The sequence below is a fragment of the Megalobrama amblycephala genome, linkage group LG17 (assembly GCF_018812025.1).
Source record: "Megalobrama amblycephala isolate DHTTF-2021 linkage group LG17, ASM1881202v1, whole genome shotgun sequence".
In the NCBI taxonomy this organism is placed as follows: domain Eukaryota; kingdom Metazoa; phylum Chordata; class Actinopteri; order Cypriniformes; family Xenocyprididae; genus Megalobrama; species Megalobrama amblycephala.
This window is the reverse complement of record NC_063060.1, coordinates 21,638,381-21,662,233: the sequence shown is the minus strand read 5'-3', so window position 1 is coordinate 21,662,233 and position 23,853 is coordinate 21,638,381. Positions and strand designations below refer to the sequence as shown.

Genomic DNA, 23,853 nt, shown 5'->3' with positions numbered 1-23,853 from the left:
ACCCTACAGTATATAACAACAAACTGCCAAAACAAGGGAGAAACGCGGAAGGTCAGATAATATTTTCAATATATTTAAGAGCACTACAGTCTCTAAACAAAAAAAACACATCAGTTTAACACAGTTACTTTTTTGCCAATTCTTTGAATTTTCCATTTAGATCATTTTCTTCTGTATATCAGAATAATCCATCATGTTATCACGTTCACGACGTACGGCTGTATCAGTGTCCTTATTTGCACAAATATTTCATTTGAAGAAGACATGATTAAATATGTGTGCATACACGGTGCTGGTTCATGTTTAGAGCACTAGAGTGTAAGAAATATGTCCATAAAAAACTTGAAACGTGCACGCTCCGGTCTGTATCTGATCTATAAGATCCACGTAGGTGAGCGTTGTTAAACTCACTGAGGCGTTCCGCACAGAAACCGCTCTCATGCACACTCCGCATGTTGTTTGAATTCTCCACTGTAATGCGATAATATAGCGCAGTGGTTGGGTTAAAAGAGTTTATTCTCATGAATAAAAGCAGAGATTAGCTCAGGGCCAGCTAACGTAGATTTGTGCCTGCAGCCAGTCACACACTCCAAAGGCACACTTCTACCTCACATTCGACTTTGCTTTTCAACCCGTTAGAACGAAATTGCAAGCAAAAATAACCAATTTCCACTTATTGATAAAATGCATGAGTGCTTTTAGTGTTTTCAGAGATGTGCACATCTCTGTTCACATCTCAAAAAATGTGTTTTAGGGATTCATGACCCATTAAAACAACAACAAAAAACACGCACACAAACAAGCTTTGAGGTGAAAATCAAGGGAGTGAAAAAGCTTTGAGCCAAGGTTTGGGGGGGTTGGTGGGTCTGCAGTAATCCAAAGGCCTACATAGTGAAATGACAGATGAGTGCACAAAGCTGACTTATATGAATGAGATCATATTACTAATAAATTCCACTTGCAGGGGCCTGGCTTGTATTCTTACTATGTGAATGGTTAAAGGCCGTCACATGCTGAGACCGGAGCTAAACCTATTCGGTTTCAGCACTTCACCAGTGATGAATGCATACATGAATATTACAAATATCCACCCTTTTGACACGCACTCAAGATAATAGCTCAACCCCAATCTTGACTTTTTTTTTTTTTTTCTATGGACTCTACTCCTGATGCCTATAAGCACTTTAAGCGCTAAAATTTAAAGAGGAGCTATTTGCCCTTGATTTGTTTTTGGCCTCTACAAGAATAGGATTTCATGCTTGAATGTTCAAAAGCTCATTATTTTCCCCATACTTTTACATTTGTTGCAGCTCCTCTCTTCCCAGTCTGTCAGTAACGCTCGGTTTAGTTCCTGTCTCTGTGAAACTTCTGAAAAGTACAATGTTCTGTGATTGGTCGGCTGGATCAGTGTGTTGTGATTGGTACAGTATCTCACAGAAATGAGTACACCCCTCACATTTTTGTAAATATTTTATTATATCTTCTCATGTGACAACACTGAAGAAATTACACTTTGCTACAATGTAAAGTAGTGAATGTACAGCTTGTATAACAGTGTAAATTTGCTGTCTCCTCAAAATAACTCAACACACAGCCATTAATGTCTAAACCGCTTGGCCACAAAAGTGAGTACACCCCTAAGTGAAAATGTCCCAACTGGGCCTAATTAGCCATTTTCTCTCCCCGGTCTCATGTGACTCGTTAGTTTTACAAGGTCTCAGGTGTGAATGGGGAGCAGGTGTGTTAAATTTGGTGTTAAAGGGGTGGTTAAATGCGATTTCACTTTTTTAACTTTAGTTAGTGTGTAATGTTGCTGGTTGAGCATAAACAGTATCTGCAAAGTTACAGTGCTGAAAGTTCAATGCAAACGGAGATATTGTCTTTTAAAGTTATGGCAGTTTACTGCCTACAAAAACAACCCGTTTTGGAGTACAACGGGTTGGTGACATTATAAACCCTCAAAACACGCCCCTGGGAACGCGCAACAAAGTGGGTGTGGTGCAGCATGTGGAAATGAAGAGTTGTGTACACCGGACCACGCGACACGTCAAAAGATAATAGAACCCATTATAATCTGTGATATTTTCTACACTGGATGCGGCACTGAAGACAGCTTCACGAGTTCAATGTTGGATGGCTATTACTGAATGCACAAAGGCTATTACTGAAAGATGAAACAGTTCCAACTTTAAAAGCAGAAGCTGCTGTTTATTGGCTTCAAACTGTAAGTACATTTTATTGTTTGTACATGTCTTTTAAACCTATAATTCTGTTGCTATTTTTGGTTGCATCAAGGACATATACAAAGAGCAACTTGTTTTTGCTTCGCTAGCCAGTTAGCTAAATTCTACAAACACCAACAAACTTCTATGTTCATAGACAAACAGTTGTTGATGCTATAAATTAAATGCTACCTTTACAAAAATGCGACTACTCAGTCATGCATTCGGCAACAGTAAAGCTTTAATCAGGATAAAACTGTATATTGAAAGCTAACAAACAGCAGTGACCTCTTATCTAAACACTTTGACACAAATACAAAATGAAATACCATTCATAAACGTCCTTTAAAAGCCGTGATTGCATTTGACCCTCTTCATCTGGGTCTATTTCGGGCTCAATTTGATACAGCAATATAGACGCCATTATTTACATTTTGACTGAAGCAACGGATGGTAAGGAGCGTGTCATGTCCGGACGCTTCAGCGAATCACGATACACTGGGCCAGCTACCAACCTGCTAACCAATCTGAGCACATTGCGTATTTCAGAGGGAGCGCCTTCATAGTAGCAGGAAGTCAAACGAGCCGTTCATATGACAGTGGAAACAGAGGTGTAGAATAAAGGTAAAATATATGAAAAATACAGCGTTTTCAAAAAAACGAAGCATTAAGACATGATAAACTGTGCCCCAAGAACACAATAAAGCCTAGAAAAAAAACACTTAACCACCCCTTCAATCACTCTCACCCTCTCATACTGGTCACTGGAAGTTCAACATGGCACCTCATGGCAAAGAACTCTCTGAGGATCTGAAAAAAGAATTGTTGCTCTACATAAAGATGGCTTAGGCTATAAGAAGATTGTCAAGACCCTGAAACTGAGCTGCAGCACAGTGGCCAAGACCACCTTAACAGGACAGGTTCCACTCAGAACAGGCCTCGCCATGGTCGACCAAAGTTGAGTGCACGTGCTCAGCATCATATCCAGAGGCTGTGTTTGGGAAATAAACGTATGAGTGCTGCCAGCATTGCTGCAGAGGTTGAAGGGGTCAGCCTGTCAGTGTTCAGACCATATGCTGCACACTGCATCAAATTGGTCTGCATAGCTGTCATCCCAGAAGGAAGCCTCTTCTAAAGATGATGCACAAGAAAACCCGCAAACAGTTTGCTGAAGACAAGCGGACTAAGGACATAGATTACTGGAACCATGTCCTGTGGTCTGATGAGACCAAAATAAACTTACTTGGTTCAGATGGTGTCAAGCGTGTGTCGCGGCAACCAGGCGAGGAGTACAAAGACAAGTGTGTCTTGCCTACAGTCAACCATGGTGGTGGGAGTGTCATGGTCTAGGGCTGCATGAGTGCTGCCGGCACTAGGGAGCTACAGTTCATTGAGGGAACCATGAATGAGCAGAGCATGATCCCCTACCTTCAGAGACTGGGACGCAGGGCAGTATTCCAACATGCAAACGACCCCAAACACACCTCCAAGACGACCACTGCCTTGCTAAAGAAGCTGAAGGTAAAGGTGATGGACTGGCCAATCATGTCTCCAGACCTAAACCCTAAACCCTATTGAGCATCTGCACCTTCCATCCTCAAATGGAAGGTGTAGGAGCGCAAGGTCTCTAACATCCACCAGCTCCGTGATGTCGTCATGGAGTGTAAGAGGAATCCAGTGGCAACCTGTGAAGCTCTGGTGAACTCCATGCCCAAGAGTGTTAAGGCAGTGCTGGAAAATAATGGTGGCCACACAAAATATTGACACATTGTGTCCAATTTGGACATTTTCATTAAGGGGTGTACTCACTTTTGTGGCCAGCGGTTTAGACATTAATGGCTGTGTGTTGAGTTATTTTGAGGGGACAGCAAATTTACACTGTTATAAAAGCTGTACACTCACTACACTACATTGTAGCAAAGTGTAATTTCTTCAGTGTTGTCACATGAAAAGATATAATAAAATATTTACAAAAATGTGAGGGGTGTACTCACTTCTGTGAGATACTGTATATGGCTATAGAAATAAAGGTAACATTTCATTTCTGAACTCCCGGGATATGTAAGAGAACCAACATAAAAAAAAAAAAAAAACTTCCAGGTACATGTTCATCTGTTTCGGATAAAATTAACACGCTTTTAGTGCCACTCATTGGACATGTCACTTTGAAACAGTCACGAAACATGCAAAATGTGCAAAATATTTTGTAGAAATTTCGACACAGGCACATTTTTCCAATGAGCCTGGGTTTATACAAGTGGTAGCTTTTTTTTTTTTTTAGAATGGTAAATTTAAAATTGATAAAGAAGAATTCAAGGGAATAAATACATTTATTAATATTTTACTTGTGTGAATAATATGTAATCAATAAAAAAGTAGCTCTATTCTGATTGGGAGTATTTTAAAACGTCAATCTAATTAAAAGTACATATTTTTTTAATGTAATCCAGATTACAGTATACAGAGCAGGATAGTAACTGATTATAAGTAGATTTTTAAAACTAGAGAAGAATGCTAAACCTTGGTTAGCAAATTCAAGAAAGGTCAACATCCAGCCTGAAATCAAACTGACAAAAGCAACATGAGATTCTCTGTAAACTCTTGTACAGCTGTCAAAGCCTCAAATTCCTGCATTATTCACAGTAGATTCTCATATCTGTTGTCTGTAAATAGCAATCAGCACAATGATTTCTTGAGGCCAGATCGAATCTGCCGGGAAAGGTTCGCTAAATTAAGCAGCACGACATTAGTGTTGTGTAGTATTGCTTAGTTTCTTCTGCTCATTCCACAGACTCACCAGGAAAGCTGATATCTGCAGAGACGGATGTGTGGTAACAAAAGCAGTGTTGGTTACAGTCATCTAAAAGACTCTGCAAATGCATAGTTGTAACCTGTAACTGCCCGAAACACACTTCACTGTGACCTTGCTTAATTTCACCTGATACAACACGAACAGCATATTCATTAATCCGGCAAAAACCTTCTTAATCCAAGCGTGTACAAAATCAAAAGCTTCATAAGAAACAAAATGCTTTAATAAAATGCATTTTAGGAGCCAAGAACATCTAATGACTGAATAAATTGTTATAAAGCTCTCCAGCTGTAGAGGACCACAGCAAACAGATAAAGACAGTAACAAAACATTTGTGCTCAGATAAGCATAGTTTAAATTCATACATGAACACAAACCTAATTATCCCAAAATGCTCAGAGAGCTGAACAGGGTACATGAAACTGCCACAGCAAGACCTGCTCAAGACATTTAGCTGCTGCAGTATGTTTGATTTGCATACTGTCTAATATGCTAGTCGCCTGAATAATTAATCATGGAGCTGCTCTCCATATGATTTCTTTACCTCTGAGGAGCTGGTCCTAAATATGCTTGTTTCAGATACTTAACTGTTCTATCCGCACTGCAGCAATGTACAAAAAGACTATCTGTTTTTCAAGTTTTCCTTTACTACCAATGTCAACACTTTTATTGCAGCAGGGCTGTCAACAAGGCTGAAAAGTTCTTTTTTTTCCAATAAATATTTCAAAAACGCCAAAGGCATTATTTCAGTTATAGAAAAAGATCAGTGAACACCAGATTTTTTTTTAAATAACGCCATATTATAATATATTGTTATTTATTGCAAAGGGGAAAAATGCATTTATTTTAAAGTGCAAACAAGTATGAAATGAAAAATCTAACATAACCTCCCAGTTCCAGTGTTAATTTGTTGTTTTAATCGTTAAAGTTGTTTCAGTCCTAGATTGACTTTTGATGAACATCTCTTGTTAGTTTGGTTAATATTTCAACATATTAATTTTCACTTTTTCAGTTGATGAAAATAACATTTAAGTTGACAAGAAAGAGCTAAATTAAACCAAATATTCAAACATTTTATATATTAATGTGCAGTACCATTCAAACGTTTGGGGTCAGTAAGATTTTGTTAGAGAGTGCATTTATTTGATCCAAAATGCAGCAAAAACAGCAATATTGTGAAATATTAATGTAAATTAAAATGACTGTTTTCTTTGTGAATATACTGTAAAATCTAATAATTTATTCCTGTGATCAAAGCAGATTTTTCACTAGCCATTATTCCAGTCTTTAGTGTCAAATATTGCACTAAACATGTCTTCAGGTATAAAAAAAATATTTTTATAGCTTTTTTAATAATTTTTATTTTGCACTACCCAACAAAATCATCCCACTCATTCTAGAACAATGCTCAGGTGAACATTTCTGTATTTCTTTATATTGCAATATATATTGCAGAAAAAGTTAATCTCTTACTTGTTTTTCCAATATTGCGTAGCCCAATATTGGGGTCTTTTAACTAGTTGCTTATTACCATATTACTAGAATATTGGCTATTAATTAGTACTTATTAAGCACATATTAATGCCTTATTCTACATTCTTGATTCTACCCAATACCTTAACTTAACAGCTACCTTACTAACTATTAATAAGCAGTAAATTAGGAGGTTATTCAGGGAAAAGTCGTAGTTAATAGTTTATATGTGTTCCCTATACTTAAGTGTTACCAGTGATCCTCCAGAAATCATTCTTATATGCTGATTTGCTGCTAAAGAAACATTTCTGATTATTAGTAATGTTGAAAACAGCTGTGCTGCTTCATATTTTTGTGGAAAATGGGATATACATTTTATTTTTCAGGATTCTTTGATTAAAGCTCACAATAACAGCATTTATTTGAAATAGAAATATTTTGCAACCTTGACTGTCCCTTGATCAATTTAATGCATTTTTACTGATTAAAAAGGGTTTTTTTGCTGGTTTTTTTTTTAAATAATACAAAAAATCTTGTTGACCCGAAACCTTTGAACATGTATAAGGGTCAAAGATGAAAATACAATAAGTGCAAAACAGCTTTGAATTGTTGTTGTTGTTTTTCAGTGCATCAGAATGGGTCCTGTTTAATTAGTTTTTTTTTTTTTTTCCCTGAGCAAAAATGAAATATACATTTTTACCATGATTTACAGAAGACACCCACTAAAATGTCATTCAGTGTAACAATCATGTCAGGGATATTTACAACCAAAAATACATTCATACCATATTACCATACATATATACCCTAAATGCTAATTACTTATAATTTTACATTTTTATACTTTGCCACTATCCTAGATTTTGCCCATTTGTCAGCAAGAATTTTTTACTCATTTAAATTGCAATAAAATTTAGTATGCTCACTTACTCTTTTAAATATTTTAATACATACATATCAGAATAAGTATGTTGTTTAAATTTTTACATAAATATAAGTGTTACACTGAATGACAATGGAACATTAACCCACATTTTGACATTTTATTTTTCCAAAATTTATTTGAAACCTTAAAAGTAGACATTTTAATGTGCTTTCTATGTATATAAAATCACAATTTCTATTGACGCAGACATCTAAATGTCTTTGATCCATAAACATTTAACAAAACACTGAAATTTTACACAGAGTACACTATTGTAATAGTGCGTTGTTGTGGAAAATTCACAGCATGATGTTCACATTCTGACTAGCACGCAACTTAATTCAAGTTCACTTGTGAATTTGCTAGTTCAATAGTATGTTTGCGTTGTGCGTATATGATTAATTTGACAAAACATATGAGTTAATGAACACATTAGCAAAGCGCTTTAGTGTACCGGTGTTTAGTCACTGTTCAGCTTTAACCCTACACAGTGGACCGATCCCTGAAACTATAAATATATTTTTTCTAAATTGTTCTTCAGTGCTAACAACTGCTTGCCAGATGCCAGCTTTTGTATTTGAATGTGCACTTAAATCTGTTGAATGTTCAAAATACAAATTTTCATTTGAAAGCCTTTGTAGTGAGTTTCATAATTCAAAGTGATAGACAAACAGCTAAACTCGAACTGGACTGGCAAAGCATTTATACCACAAAAGTATTAAGGGTTCAAAGTTTCATAAAATAAGAACTTTAAAGAAAAGAAAGATTGCAATGCAAGACTGATCTCTACATCCAAACACTGACACAGTACTTAGATCTATTATTCCCTTTTTCAACGTGTTGATTTTGTTTTTAGGCTCTACTAGAACAGGTTTTCATGCTTGAATGTTCCAAAAAAAAAAAAAAAAAAAAAAATATATATATATATATATATATATATATATATATATATATATATATATATATATATGTTTTTTTTTTTTTTTTCCCATATTTAAAATTGCTGCAGCTCCTCTCTTCTCAGTCTGTCAGTAACACTCTGTTTCATTCCTGTCTCTATGAAGCCCCTCCTTCTGAAAAGCACAAAGTGCTCTGATTGGTCAGCTTGACTAGTTGTGACTGGTCAACTGCTTTGAGAGTGTTTGGGAAATGTCCCGCCTCTTACCATAACGGTGAGTTTCAACACACTACTAACTCACTCAACAGGCCACGCCCCTTTATTTTGCACATCTTGGGCAGGAATTATTTAAATGCGGAATATTGTGACGTATTCGCTCCCAGAAGAAAACTCAAGACTACAATGGTTGGCGTTTCAGGGAGTTCAGAAACAGTACACACTTATATAGAGATTATTAGGGGTGTGACGAGACGGGTATCTCACGAGACGAGACGAGACTCGACATTGAGTTCACGAGATGAGACGAGACAAGATTTTTACACACTATTTTTAAGAAATCCTCAATGGTGAAATACATGACTAGAAAAAATATTCTGCAGGTGTATTTGAAATGTTTTAACTAATCATCTTATAATGAATGTCATTCAGTTCTACTTTCTGAGTATGAATTATCATATGCAGTAAAAGACAACAATACTCAAGTACTGTAAAAGATTTTGTCACTAACTCAACTGACTGACTTCTCTTCTGTATGATTTCAGTCCCTTCAGACCTTACTGTACATGATTTATGAGCTTCTACAACTTTTGACCTCCTAACTGAACTCCTTTCCACAGACTGATCATAGAAATAAAAACAGTATAAATAAAAACGGTAACACTTTACAATAAGGTCTCATTTATTAACATTAACATATTAACCAACATCAACTAACAATGAGCAATATATTTGCTACAGTATTTATTAATCTTTATGTTAGTTAATAAAAATAGTCATTCATTGTTAGTTCATGATAGTTCACAGTGCATTAACTAATGTTAACAAATGAAACCTTACTGTTTGTGCTTAATAAGATTAAGAGAAAACTGTTATTCATTTTTATGGTAACACTTTACAAGTTGAAACCATAATCGCACTCTCTCAATATTCAAAGTGCAAATAAGACCAAATGTTTCTTTGGTACAGAGCTAAGAGATGGTTACAACTACACTGCCCAGCCTAAAATAGCTTTCATATTGAGAGATATTTGCATTCATCAGGGAGCCGCTTTCAAAATGCGGGTACTGAAATCGCGTTTGAATGCGCGCGCGCGTTTACTTTCACTTTTAGCGATCGCACGTAACTCTGTAAATATGGAGCGGGGGCGACCGTTATCCAACTGAATTAAATGTTTTTTTTATTTAAATACAAAGCACAACGACAGTGGAGGCGTAATGTAAACGTAGCGGTGGCATATTCTTATATTCTTTCCTAATCATCCTAACACTCTGTCATGGCAACATCACGAGACTACTTTTCGCCTCGACGAGAAATCTCGTCACACTTTAGTCTCGCGAGATCTCGTGACACGAGATCTCGTCACACCCCTAGAGATTATGTTTTAAAAAACGAAAAGTCCTCTAATAAATCCTCTTTAAACTTCAGACTGTCTTAAGTATGATGCTCTGTTCTCTTATATGAGCATAATGGCATATGAAATCTTTGACAGCACTAGTGCCCTGTCCAAAAATGTGTACTGTGTTGGCATTTGGTTTCAGAATGTTCGGAAACATAATTTGGAGTTTTTTGGCACTGGTTGGAGTAGTGTGAACTGACCTTACTACCTCTTCCAAGCATTCTTGCCAATTCTATTTCCTTCTCCTTTGGTTTTCATAATTAGCCCTTACTCAGGGAATACTCCATTAGTCATTAAGTGGCAGTTGTGACAGGTGGCTCAAATCGAAACTTCATCAGTTATAATCAAAAGATTCCGGCTCAGATGAAATGACTTACTGATGTTCTCGGCAGGCACTCTGACGACAGCGGGCTCTATCAGGTTGTCTGCAAGGACAAAGGCTCCTTCCTCCAGGGTATCTAGTAACATAGTGGCGGCATGTGTTTGCTCTGTGGAATTCATGTCCTCCCAGGATTTAAGGGCTTCTGGCCTCAGGAGGTTATCAACCGTGTCCACAATAGCCTGTAACCATGGAAACAAGGGAAATGACAGGCAGTTGATATTTTTCCAACACTTTCCCTGGAAAAAAAAAGGATCCAGCACATGGAATACACTGGGGACAGCAGAAGCAAATGAGACTTGTGACATGCAACAACAACTATAATGGGAAATGAAACACTTTCTGAAACTGTACAACTAGTGTAATTTGTGCAAAAATATGCCGTTTGACTTCATGGCTCAACATTTAATGTGTTGTGTGTGTTCATGCCACCTTTCATTAGAGATCACTGTGACAAAATAACATTCCTATCCAATTCCATTACCTATTATTTGTAATTTCCAAACAGTTTCTACATGGTTTCTTTTTTTCTCTGAATCCATACTGGACATAGGGGTCCATTTGGGTATCCCACACAAACTGGAGCCCTTCTGCTCCCAGCAACAACCCACTGCTACACAATCTGCTTGATTGTGATATTAAATTCCCTGTTGGGGATCAATAATGCATTTCTTCCTATCTGTAACAGAATCTAACTGCAATGCTGTCACAAAAATCTTTCTGAGAAGTAAAAACATGATCAGACTGGAAGTAGGCTTACAGATTATAGGAAAGGCTCCAGAAAATGGGATGTTCTCATTTGTATCCAAGAAAAATCATTAGTATGCAATTCAATTAACAAATCTCAAGGCGACTAACAATACTGCAGTGCTTCTGGGATTAAAGGAGGATTTTAACCCTGTAAACTCTGACATATGAAATAATAGTCAGAGAAATTATGTTTTATGTTATGTATCATATTTGAAACATCAGACTTTTATGCTCCATTTAGTATGATACAGTCATGTGAAAAAGATGTATCAGGATATAATAAAAAAAAAATCATCTGGCCGTTAGCAGGTCTTAAATTTAGGTAAATACAACCTTAGATGAACAAAAATGACATAACACTTCATTATGGTCATTATTTATTTAACAAAAATAAAGAAAAATATATAGAAGCCATGTGTGACAAACTCAATAGTATGAAATACTAAATACTTGCTGATGATCAATTAATCAGTGGCATTTGATTAGAAGTACCCAGCTGCAACTTAAGCCGAGTTTCCACCACAGGAACTTTCCCCAAGGAACTAGGGGCTTTGGTGTGGTACTCGGTGTGTTTCAACTGCAGGGACCAGGTCTAAATGAAGTTACGGGTAAAAATTTCCCCTTCAGAAAGTCTCTGCTCTCTAGGTAGTAATTTTTCAAAGTTCAGGAACTTTCGGGGGTGGGGCTTGGGCACTGAACATGCTGATTGGTTGAGTTCACGCAGCATTTTGATTGATTGACTCCATGCAGCACTTTTATTTCAACCATCTTTTATAAAAGCATATTTGCGGTGCATGCAGTCGAGTTGTTTGCTATTCGAATCAACAATGGAGTTTAAAAATTACTACTGGACCGAATGAGGTTCAGGCTTTATTAAGCTTATATGCGGAGGATGAAATCCAGCGGGAACTGGAAAGTCATGCGCAGTCAATACAGAACGTCACCGGACTAATCTTCACTGTACATTAGAGCCGCAATGGAAACACAGACAGCAACAGGTATTGGGGAAAAAGTTCCATGGACAAATTGTTAGAAGGTAATTTTTGGTGGAAACGAGGCTTTACCCTCTTAATTCCTTTGGAAGCAGTAAGGGAGTACTTAGATTTTCATACATCTCCATTTTGGCCTACTTTTTGTTAAATAAATAATGACATGGTGTAATATGTCATGTGTTGTTGTTCATCTGGGTTGTATTTACATTAATTATAAGACGTGCAAAAAAACGATGATTTTTTTATATTACGTTATGATGCATAAAACTATAGAATTCAAAGAAGATGTACTTTTGTTTTCACATGGCTATATAGATATATATATATATATATATTTTATTGAGGCCCAAATTGAGAAAAAGTATGAGAAAAAGTATGCAATTTAAAACTTACAAAAATTAAGTTGAAATTCTGACACTTGTAATGTAACTCAGTGAGATCTTTCTAACATTATAGCAGATATTTACATAAAATTATATAAATTTTATGTAAATATCTTTTTAAAAATTACATACAGTCATTACTCTGTATCTGCCAATAATGTGCCTTAGTAAGGTGACATTTGATGCTTAGTTTTATGATCAAAGCTCTGTAGTTTTTAGAAATCATTCTGTCCATTTCTCCTCTTAAGCTTTTATTCGTTTTGATTTGCAAGGAAATATTCTAAATGTTATGTTTAAGATGGTTAAAATTATTATTTAATCTTTTAAAATATTTTTAAATTTCAATATACATTTTGAAAATGTTATGTTGCTAAGCGTAAATGGTATAATATAATCTACAAAATATAAATGTAATTTTTTTTAAAATTTTAAAGGTGAAGTATGTAAGATATTTTATGTTAAAATACATTCTCTTAACCCAGTTTATTGTTCATTGACTACTATTAGTATGTCATTTTTGGGTTTAGTATGTCTGCTCAACCAGTAGCGTGAGCTTGGAGGCATGGCTACAGTAGCAGGCAGAGCCAGAGGGTGTTAGTCACTGTACGACCATGACTAACACGTTACATTGGAAAAGACATACAGCTTCGGTTACAGAAGCGCAAGTTGCTGCATGTAGACCTTCAAAGGTTAAATAGATCATGAACACATCAAAGCTAACAGGGCAATGCGATGCTATGCACTACAATGGACACTTCAATACTGTATACAGTATCCATCATGCACCCATTCAGGGGTGCATTTTCCCAAAGCGAACTATGGTCGCAAGTTTCGTCATTACCAATAGAGTTCAATGGGACTTAAGACTACGATAGTTGGCTAACGAATGCTTTCAGGAAACGCACCCCAGAAAGACAAATGTACAAGTTCATAATGTTTACTCAGCCTTGCTTGTGTTCGCTTTAGACAGTGTTAGTCTACTCACCTGCATACTTATGACATGTAGCTACACAGCTAAAAGTATTCCTAAAATGTTGGGCCTGTTATTGAAAGTAGCCTACTTTTACCTGTTGAGACATGCCTTCACAAGCACCCGCAATAGCTGTATTTGTGATGTTTGAGTTGGGGGAGGCGCAACGCATGAAAGGAGCTTTTGCAAAATATGTTTTATTCTTGTAATTCCACTTTGGTGCCACTAGTGTTGCAGAACTACATACTTCACCTTTAACTTCACTCTGAACTTCTAAAGGACTTGCAAAAGCCCATGCACTGGGTCCCAGACGGGGTGACCTGTTACCTGTTGAGACTGTGAGAGAATCTCATTACCACAGAGCCCTTGAATGACATGGAGTAATTGTAGGACACTAAACACTAATCACTCCAGCGAGACTCCCCCTGCAATTAGTCTACAGTAAGTCAAAAGCATCTGCTAAGCCATAAGTAGTATTCACAGCCCTTTTCTTGCTGGTTGGCAAGTTATTATGTACAGCAATTGATGGAGTACTGTGTGGGCTGTCTGAAGTGTGAGTGGCCTTGTGGGCTGTAACATTTATTTCAGAGTTGACGCACTGCAGAAGGCATATAGCCATATGCGCTGCTACCAATTATGATGATATCCGACATTACCAAAAGACAAAAATAACAGCGAGAAGTAACTTAGCAGTTAAGTTTGTGAAGGATTTTCAATCTCTAAAATCACTGGGCTTGTTTAAACTTGGCATTAACATGTATCCGGATGTTGTCCACATACACATTGAAAAGACAAGCGTAAAAGCATTTGTGATCAGAATGTTATCCAATCTGTGTGTTCTAGTACAGGTAGTCGAAGACATATTGTAATCGTATCTCAGTGGAATGGAAACACAATCTAACCATCGTTTCTGCATTTACAGATCAATGTCACACAAAACCCAGCTCACTATCCGGTAGCTGGGTGTTTTTACAAGACAATCAGGAGAGGAGTAGAACACAGTAAAGGTCCCGATATACTCACAGCAAAGTTCTTCTTCGTTCTTCGCTTAGGGGTAAAGAGAAATTCTAAATACGTGAGCAGCGGTATACTGTTCCATTATACTGCAAATAATCTGATGTTGTTCACACTGCTGAGAGCGGCGTTTAGATGAATATGTTAATATGTGCTCTGTGCTTTCCTCTCAATAGCAAAATAAGCAACTACAATGATCAGTTAAAGGGCACCTATTATGCAAATTCCACTTTTACATGGTGTTTGGAAATAAATGTGTGTTGGCAGTGAGTGAACAACTACCCTACAATGATAAAAATCCACCCACTTCTTTTTTTTAATCCCCATTAAACCAAAGCGGTTTTATTAAGCCCTATTCGGACGGGATTAGTTTTACATGGGGATGTGGAGTAATGCAATTTTACCTCAGGACATCTGTAATATTAATTGGCCAATTTGCACGGGACAAGACATCTCAGTAAAACTAGCAGAAGTGGGAGGGGTAACTCGATTTATGCCCCGCCGTCACCTCCCTGTCGTCATGTGGGTATATGTTGCTTTCTCATTCCATGTGCGCAAACCTGGCGCAAACACATATAATCTAAATATATAAACTATATATAACAGTTAGGTCCGGTCAAATGACTTATCAATTAAATTCTGACTGGATTATGATGGTAATATAGCCTGACTTCGTCATACTCATATTCTAGGTAGAATGTGAGTCTGATACTGCTCCATTGCACTTGAATTATGGGGCGTGTCTTAACCGAACCAGTAAAAAAAAAAAAACTCTGCACTCAATTGGATAGACCTACAACCAATCAGAGCAACGCAGTAAGTGACGTATGTTGAACTTGTACTTAAACTTTTGCCGAATCACGTTGGAAGGACGGCAAACACATCTTTCCCATCGACAAATGCCTTGATTGCGGTTCTTTGTTCGTCTTTTAAAATTAATGCGCTGTTGATTTCTTTTATTACAGACGTGATAGCGGAATCTAAACATCGTACTTCTCCAGCTGCAGTCATCGTTGGTGAAAACCAATTCAACCCAAGCGCTCTTTGATGACGTGGGTGGTTACGTAACCGCAGATAGCCTGTCCATCATCGATTAAAGCCCACCCTGGCAATTTGATTGGCTCGGCCTTCTGGGAGCTGAGCATAATTACTCCACAATGGATCGAGACCAGACCGAACTTCCCGTCCAAAAAATGTTGTGGGCGGGGTTCGGGCTGGCACCCAGGCTAATGGTAATAGGCACTTAGCTAAAGATAAAATTAGTTTTGTGCCTCTGACAATTGCTTTCGATCTTCTTTTTGCTCTGAATGGTATGTAGAAAATACTTGAGGTTTGCAACAGACTTGTCCCACCACCTACAACACAAATGAATGTTTCTTCAAGTGCTTCCATGCTTGAAAAATGCGCAGAAAACTACTTTTAAACAGGAAATGATGGAATTTTACCGTACATATTTACAGTGGGTCTATTCGAACGGGATTAGTATTACCTGAGGTAATTTTTCCGGACCTTTTTACAGAAGGTAAAAGTCACCGTAATCTTTACTGACATTGTCCGTAATGATTACCGAGATGGCACATTCGGACGGGACTAAAATCACTGAGAAGCTCTGGTAATTACTTTACCCCCACCTCCCCATGTAAAACTAATCCCGTCCGAATAGGGCTTTAGTCAAGCCGCTTTTGATTCTCTGGGCAGTGTGACGTCAAACTGCTCAGGCCCTGCCCACAGGCCACTGACTGACAGTCCTGCATTACCATAGTTTCTATCTTCAGCGAGTTGTACACCGTCCTTCATTTTCTCCATGTTTGAGCAGCTGTAGTGACAACAATGTCTGTTAAGTAATTGAAATGTTTTGTTGCTGGATGTAAGAGTGAATATAACATTCTTCTTTTACTCCTGACATCTAAGCCGCTGATCGCAGTGGATTAGTTTTAATTTTGAAAGGAATGTGCCACAGATCTAATATACACATATGATTTCTGTTACATTACCTGCTGTTTGTGTTCACAGATATAACTGGCTGTGTTTATGTGAACTGTGTGTGTTTTTGACACAGCCTTGTGTGTATTTGACAGTTTAAACAACAAAAAATGTGAAAGAAGTTACTCACGGAGACTTGACATCTGACAGCCAGCTGTCTGTGTGTGCGTGCTTCAGATAAGTGTGCTCAGAAAACGATCCATTAGAAGTTTAAACTGATGTAGCTTTAAAACGTGTAGAAATAGTAAACTTTAATGATGAAAGAATTATGCTATCTGTGAGAGTGATCACGATACAGATGATAATCAAAACCAAGCAGATGTCTTGTTAGTATTTGGCAGAGAATCAGATTGAGGTGGAAACTGTGATCACGGCACGCAGCAGCTCATTTGCATTTAAAGGCACATGCACGAAAACAGCTTGTTTTTGACTGAATAATGGGTATTTACAACATGGATTTATAAATGATCTGTGAGGTATTTTAAGCTGAAACTTCACACAGACATTCTGAGGACACCTGAGACCTAAATTACATCTTGTAAAAATGGGCAAAATAGTTGCCCTTTAAGATAGCATCTGATCATAGGAATGTGGATGTTCGCAGCAGCTCTGTAAGTATTTGATTCAGTTCAATTCTGTGAACCGACTATATCTCAGTCGGCTACATCAGCTCAAATGAGTAAATGGATTCAATAAACTAAAGCCTATTGTTTGTTTTCTTTTTCCAATATGTCCCAGTCCAACCTTGTTTCAAAAGGAAATAGATCAACACAGGAAAGAAAGAAAATAATAATAAAAAAGGGTTGTGAATATCTATATATGTATTGTGTGTGATATGCCATTATTCTTTTACAGTGCAGCTTTGAATAACTGACTGAAACAAGTAATTCAGGATGACGAAACTACAGGAGAGATATGCATAAAAGATAAAAAGGAAGAAACGGCGGTGTGTGAAGCACTCAGGTGCGGGTGAGGAAGTGGCCACATTTGCACTTTGATCACACTATCAGCTGATAGACCAGAGCGATTATGACTGTGGGATGTCAATTACTCAGGCAAAGAACAAGAGTATAAACCAGCAAGAAATCCAATCATTCAGGTATGAACAGAAAAGCACAGAGTGTGAAGTTAAGGAAGAAAAGCGGTGAGGAGGAGGAAGGGAAAGCAACACAAAGCAACACAAAAGACGAGACTGCCTTAAAAGAGAGCTGCGTGTAATCAGACAGACTCACACGGGCCAGCAGGACAACAGACACATGGATTTCCAGCCAGACACACAGACAAACAAGCTGCATGCAGCTGAGCAGGTGAAAGGAATACTGGGAGTGTGTCCGTATATACCTTTGTATAGGCCCTGCAAGTCCTCTCTCTTTTTTGACGCTTTTTCCCCCCAAACACAAAGACGAGAGATTAGGAACAATACAGAGAGAGAGAGAGAGAGAGAGGGAAAGAGAGAGAGGAAAAGAGAAACAGAAACAGAACAAATAAGAGCCAGCCATTTCATGTATGGGTACTGCTTAAACTATGAGCTTGGTTTTCAGTGATTTTTTTTTTTTTTTTTTTTCTTAGATGAAGACCACTGTTTTTCCAGTTAAAAATATGAAGCATATTTACATGCACATTCCTTAAGCATTTTGGGTGTTTGTTCACAGAGAGCCCCTTCACAGACAGTGCGCCAGTACAGATTTGAATTCTTTTATTGCATATTATCACGCTGGAATGGTTTAATAGCACTTGAATTAATAGTGTGATCATATAAAGTAATGCTAGCCAAAGGATGACAGAAAAAAAAAAAAAAAAAAAGAAAAAAAAATTACATATACACTACCATTCAAAAGTTTGGGGTCAGTAAGATTTTTTAATGTTTTAAAAGAAGTATCTTCTGCTCACCAAGTCTGCATTTATTTGATTAAAAATACAAACAAAAACGGTAATATTGTGAAATATTATTCCAATTTAAAACAGCCATTTTCTATGTCAATATACAGTAAAGTGTAATTTATTCCTGTGATCAAAGCTGAATTTTCAGTATCATTACTGCAGTCTTCAGTGTCACATGATCCTTTAGAAATCAATCTAATATGATGATTTGATGCTCAAGAAACATTTAGGATTATTATCAATGTTGAAAACAGTTATTTACATTTTTATTTCATGATGCTATGATGAATAGAAAGTTCAAAAGAACAGCATTTGTCTGAAATCTAAATCTTTTGTAACATTAAACACTACCGTTCAAAAGTTTGGGGTCAGTAAGAATTTTAATTTTATTTTTGGGGGATAGAAATAAAATTAATCAATACTTTTATTCATCAAGGATGAGTTAAACTGATCAAAAGTTACAGTAAAGACAATTATAATGTTAGAAAATATTCTATTTTCAATAAATGCTTTCTTTTGAACTTTCTATTCATCGAAGAATTTAGAAAAAAATAATTTTGATAATAATAATGAATGTTTCTTGAGCATCAAATCATCATATTAGACTTGATTTCTGAAGGGTCATGTGACACTGAAGACTGGAGTAATGATGCTGAAAATTCAGCTTTGATCACAGGAAAAAATTACACTTTACTGTATATTGACATAGAAAACAGCTGTTTTAAATTGGAATAATATTTCAATAATATTTTTTAATCAAATAAATGCAGGCTTGGTGAGCAGAAGATACTTCTTTTAAAACATTAAAAAATCTTACTGACCCCAAACTTTTGAACGGTAGTGTATATTATATTATATTATATTATATATATATATATATATATATATATATATATATATATATATATATATATATATATATATATATATATATATATATGGGCTGTCAAACGATTAATCGCGATTAATCACATACAAAATAAAAGTTTAAGTTTGCATAATATTTGTGTGAATACTGTGTGTAATTAATATGTATATATAAATACACAAATTAATGTATATAATTAAGAAAATTATGTTATTTATGCACAAAATATTTTTATATATAATATAAATTATATAAAAATATATAAATAAATAAATATACTTAATATTTCTCAAATATATACATGAATGTGTATTTATATATACATAATTAAACACAGTACACCCACATATATTAGGCAAACTCAAACTTTTATTTTGTATGCGATTGATCGCGATTAATCGTTTGACAGCTCTAATATAGAGTTCAAATGCAAAAACCTTTAAGTCTGTCTAAAATGTTTTCTTTTAAATAAGCAGTTTTTAATCAGGCTTCAATGCTTTAGGTTCTGTAATTTCACTTTAATGGCAATGAAAAGTGTTATTAGTCAGTTATTGAAATGCCTTATTTTCAAAAATGTCACTTTAGTGAATTCACTGGTATTTAAAAAGGGACATATCATGAAAATCTGACTTGTTTAAGTGCTACGTCCCTGGTGCATCTACCAAACCAGATAAACATGCAAAAAGGACAACCCAGTAACTTTGTTTTGGCCAAGCCTTTTCTCTGCAAGCATGTGAAAAAATAAGCCGCTCAGATTTCGCTCCTCTTGTGACATATCTTATTATAATATTACCACCCCTTAATCTGCATGTTTCCACCCACAGCGCCTCATAAAGCCAAGACAAAAGCACATTAACTGCTCTGTCGTTGGCTGCACAGAAGAGCAACTCGTTAGCTTGGATGGCCTGCAAGTTGACCCTGGCAAGCTCGATTGCTAAAAAAGTAGCACTTCTGTTCAAGCGATATTTTGGAAAAAAATATTAGACCATTCACAGCATTTGATAGCAATCATAAACGTTAGCCTGGTGTGTATGACTCTGTTTGGCAAACAGGTACGCCATGTATAGTGGGCGCCCATATGGGTTTTTCACAAAAGATTAGCATGACGGCACATGCTAGTCGATGAATTGAATCAACTCCACAGCAACTACATAAATTTATCCACTAACCATTCAGAAACGTCCAGTTGAATTCTAAAAGTTGTAACTTCTTCCTGAATCTCTCCATCAGTGTCTGACTCCAGTTTGAACAATGCAAGGCTGAACAACCGACAATCGTCATTTCGGTCGTGCGTGAGATTCTCCAGCTTTGTTGTTGTTAAGCAACCAACGCGCAAACTGTTAAAGCTCCATGTTCTTTTGGAAAGAAGCTCATTTGCATTTAATGGGACACACAAAAATAGCATGTTGCTCACACCCAAATAGGGGCAAATTTGACAAGCTATCATAAATGATCTCTGGGGTATTTTTAGCTGAAACTTCACAGACACATTCTGGGGACACCAGAGACTTATATTACATCTTGTGAAAAGGGGCATAATAGGTCCCCTTTAACAAACTTGACTGTCTTTTGTTGCAAAACCAGCTAAGTCCATGTCTACTTTTTTTTTTGCAAAAACCTCTAAGTCCACCTCTCTTTGGAACAAGATATATGAAAACGTCTGTCAGTTTTAAAGCAGCAAAAGGAACACTGTTGTGTGTACTTGCTACTCGTGAAATCCTGTCATTGCCACTGTAACGATGGACAAAACATGATAAAAACTTGCAGCATTGGCAATTGAAAGTCGACTCATATGCACAACATCATTCATTTAAAAAAAATTATATGATTCGATTTGCGTCTTCTGATTGGATTCTTCTGTGGACTTAGAGGCTTTTGCTGACAAAGGAAAGTGGTGTTTAGCGGTTTCTGCCAACGAACCGGTATTTCTGAATGAGCTGACTCTGGGATTTAGCGGATTTGAAGCAAAAGTATTTAATGAACGCATAACGATGTGTGGAGAGCATTCGCTCAATATCATTCTCCCATTTCTGACGGAGGTGGCGTTTAGCAGCTTTTGCATTGAAGTCTTCATATATTAAAGTGAATATAATGTGTACAGTATATATTCAAATTTTAACTAAGTTTTTTTTTTTTTTGGTGGTTGTAGTATTTCTTTTTTTTTTTTTTTTGTGACAATCTTGGGCCAAGATGTTTTTGCAGGCCTGGATGATGCAATGATGCTGAATTAACTGTCACCTCTGTTTCTCTCTGCTGCCCAACATTTCCACATGTGAGAACCCAAGGGGAAAATGTTTTGCTCAGAGTCTGATCTTTCATATGTCACTTCAATGAAAGTTTCAGAATGTAATATTGACAGCTAGCAGTTGAAATGGGTACTGCAGTCCAAATTCAAAATATTGGAGAGGGTTGTTTCTCCTGCTCCCTCCTACTAGGACTCCACGCTTACGCTGGTTGCCAGATTGAGGCCACGTAACAGGAACAAGCGCTACTGACAATGGAAGGTGACAAGCCTTACACTAAGTTGATCAGCCAAAGTACCACGTCATCAAGCTTTTTAGATGGACAGAAACCGCAATCTCAGATCCAGTTTGTTTGCTGGCTTCAATACGCTGTGTTTTCGGGGTATCAAAATACTATTGGGTAAATTCGCAGTGTGCGAGAATCACACAAACCATAACAAAAACAAACATTTTGACACGGAATACACATTTCAACATAGACTAACTAGCTGTAGCATTGTTTTTCAGAGAAATAAGTATTTGAACTTCGTTTGCATGAACATGTTTCCAAAATCTCTGCAAACATATGGTATTTTTATGCTTTAGTACAGTCAAACAAATTACAAACAGCACCTTTAAGTATCAAATTACATGACATACAGAGTACAGAGCTATTCAGTGAATGTGGATTACATACAGTTCAGATAATGTGATCTTGTCAAATTCTGCAGACAATATTATGTTTGTATATTTATGTTCATACTGAGATGTCTTAACTGAGTGAAGGTTTCAGAGTCTCAGAAAATCTATATTCTATATTTATACTCTGTAAATCTATATAGAGCTCTATTTATATTTATACTCTATAAATCTTTATAGAGCTCTATTTTCTGGATGGATGGATGTCAATCGTAACAAATTTTTGTGTCAAAAAATTGTCTGGGTGGGACACAAGCCTCATGACAGAGAAGGAACTAGGTGCAATGATGGATAAATCAGCTTTGGGAATTTATGTGGCAATATAAGCCATGGTAGTAATGCCATAAAAGCTTGACTCAAGATAAGAAATGACACTTCAGCTAACAATAGGGACTGGCATCCCCTCACATAAACATACTTTTCCTGGCAACTGAATTTGTCATGTTAAAAGCATCTCCCACAGAGACTGTCAAACCAGAACTGTTGAGGCTTTTAGGATTTATTCAAACTTTATCAAACCAAGATTCAATCATGTGACCCCATAAAAAAAAAAAAAAAACACACACACACACACAACCAGAAAGCACAAACTCTCTTGCCAGACATGAAGTGTACTGTACCTTGTTGAAGCTACGTCCCGCCGTATCTTTATCGTCATGTTTAAGCTCTTGCAGTTGTGCGTCCAGTATATCCACAAGTTGCTCCATTAGCCGAACAGATGAGCTAATGTCCCCGGCAAACACAGGGCCCTGAGTGTGACGCGCCAACTCATTGGCCAGACTTGCAGCATTTTCACCACTGCGGATCTGGAGTTGTAAGAAGTTCAGAAAAAAACGACTGAGTTAAAAAGCCATGTAACTGAATGGACAGTTATCATATTAATAATTATGGCTAGGCATTGGCACAAATTTCATGATTTGACAATTTTGATTCACAAGCTTGCAATTCAATATTGATTCATTAAGATATACTGTATATCAGGTAGAGTACATCAATTTTCTCAAGGAAAAAATCTTTTCGACCTAAAGCTGTAAACTGTACAGGTAACCCTGTCAGTCAGTGCATTACTATCATTGCATTAATATGTTAGAGGATAGATGTTCCCACATCAACTGAAAACAGCACAGACTAAAAACATCCATTCTTAGGATTTAAGAGTCAATATCAGTTCATCAAAATGAGAATTAAAATCGAGAAAACATTATTTTCAACCCAGTCCTAATACTAATTTTCTGGTACATCAGCTCAGTGAATACTTGGGCTTGTTAATGGCATCTACCCATAACATATTATATTTTGTAAATTTATCTTATCTTCCCCTCTATCCACTGATATTTTCCCTGTATTGTACTGCTGTAGAACACCTGATCCTCACTACAAACATTTCAATGTACAATTGGTTATATTAAAGGTGCCCTAGAATGTTTTTTTACAAGATGTAATATAAATCTAAGGTGTCCCCTGAATGTGTCTGTGAAGATTCAGCTCAAAATAACCCATAGATTTTTTTAAATAAATTTTTTTAACTGCCTATTTTGGGGCATCATTAAATATGCGCCGATTCAGGCTGCGGCCCCTTTAAATCCTCGTGCTCCCTGCCCCCGAGCTCGTGACTATAAAAGTTCACACAGCTAATATAACCATCAAATGGATCTTTAAAAAATGTTCGTCATGCATGCTGCATGCATGCGTCGGATCATGTGAGTATAGTATTTATTTGGATGTTTACATTTGATTCTGAATGAGTTTGAGGCTGTGCTCCGTGGC

General features: G+C 36.6%; 1 protein-coding gene across 9 annotated transcripts in view; it reads right to left on the bottom strand.

Annotated features, from left to right (window-relative positions):
- The window catches only part of LOC125249983 (adhesion G protein-coupled receptor L2-like), a 135,790-nt gene that overhangs the window by 36,418 nt on the left and 75,519 nt on the right, over positions 1-23,853 (bottom strand). For 5 of the 9 annotated variants that reach the window (XM_048162251.1, XM_048162256.1, XM_048162252.1 and 2 more), the window contains 3 exons: positions 22,707-22,892; positions 17,758-17,796; positions 10,323-10,506 (listed from right to left, as the gene is read on the bottom strand). In XM_048162251.1, the coding sequence (XP_048018208.1) occupies positions 10,323-10,506; positions 17,758-17,796; positions 22,707-22,892 (409 nt within the window). The remainder of the gene's footprint in view (positions 1-10,322; positions 10,507-17,757; positions 17,797-22,706; positions 22,893-23,853) is intronic. The other 4 variants (XM_048162253.1, XM_048162260.1, XM_048162254.1 and 1 more) reach the window with 1 other exon arrangement.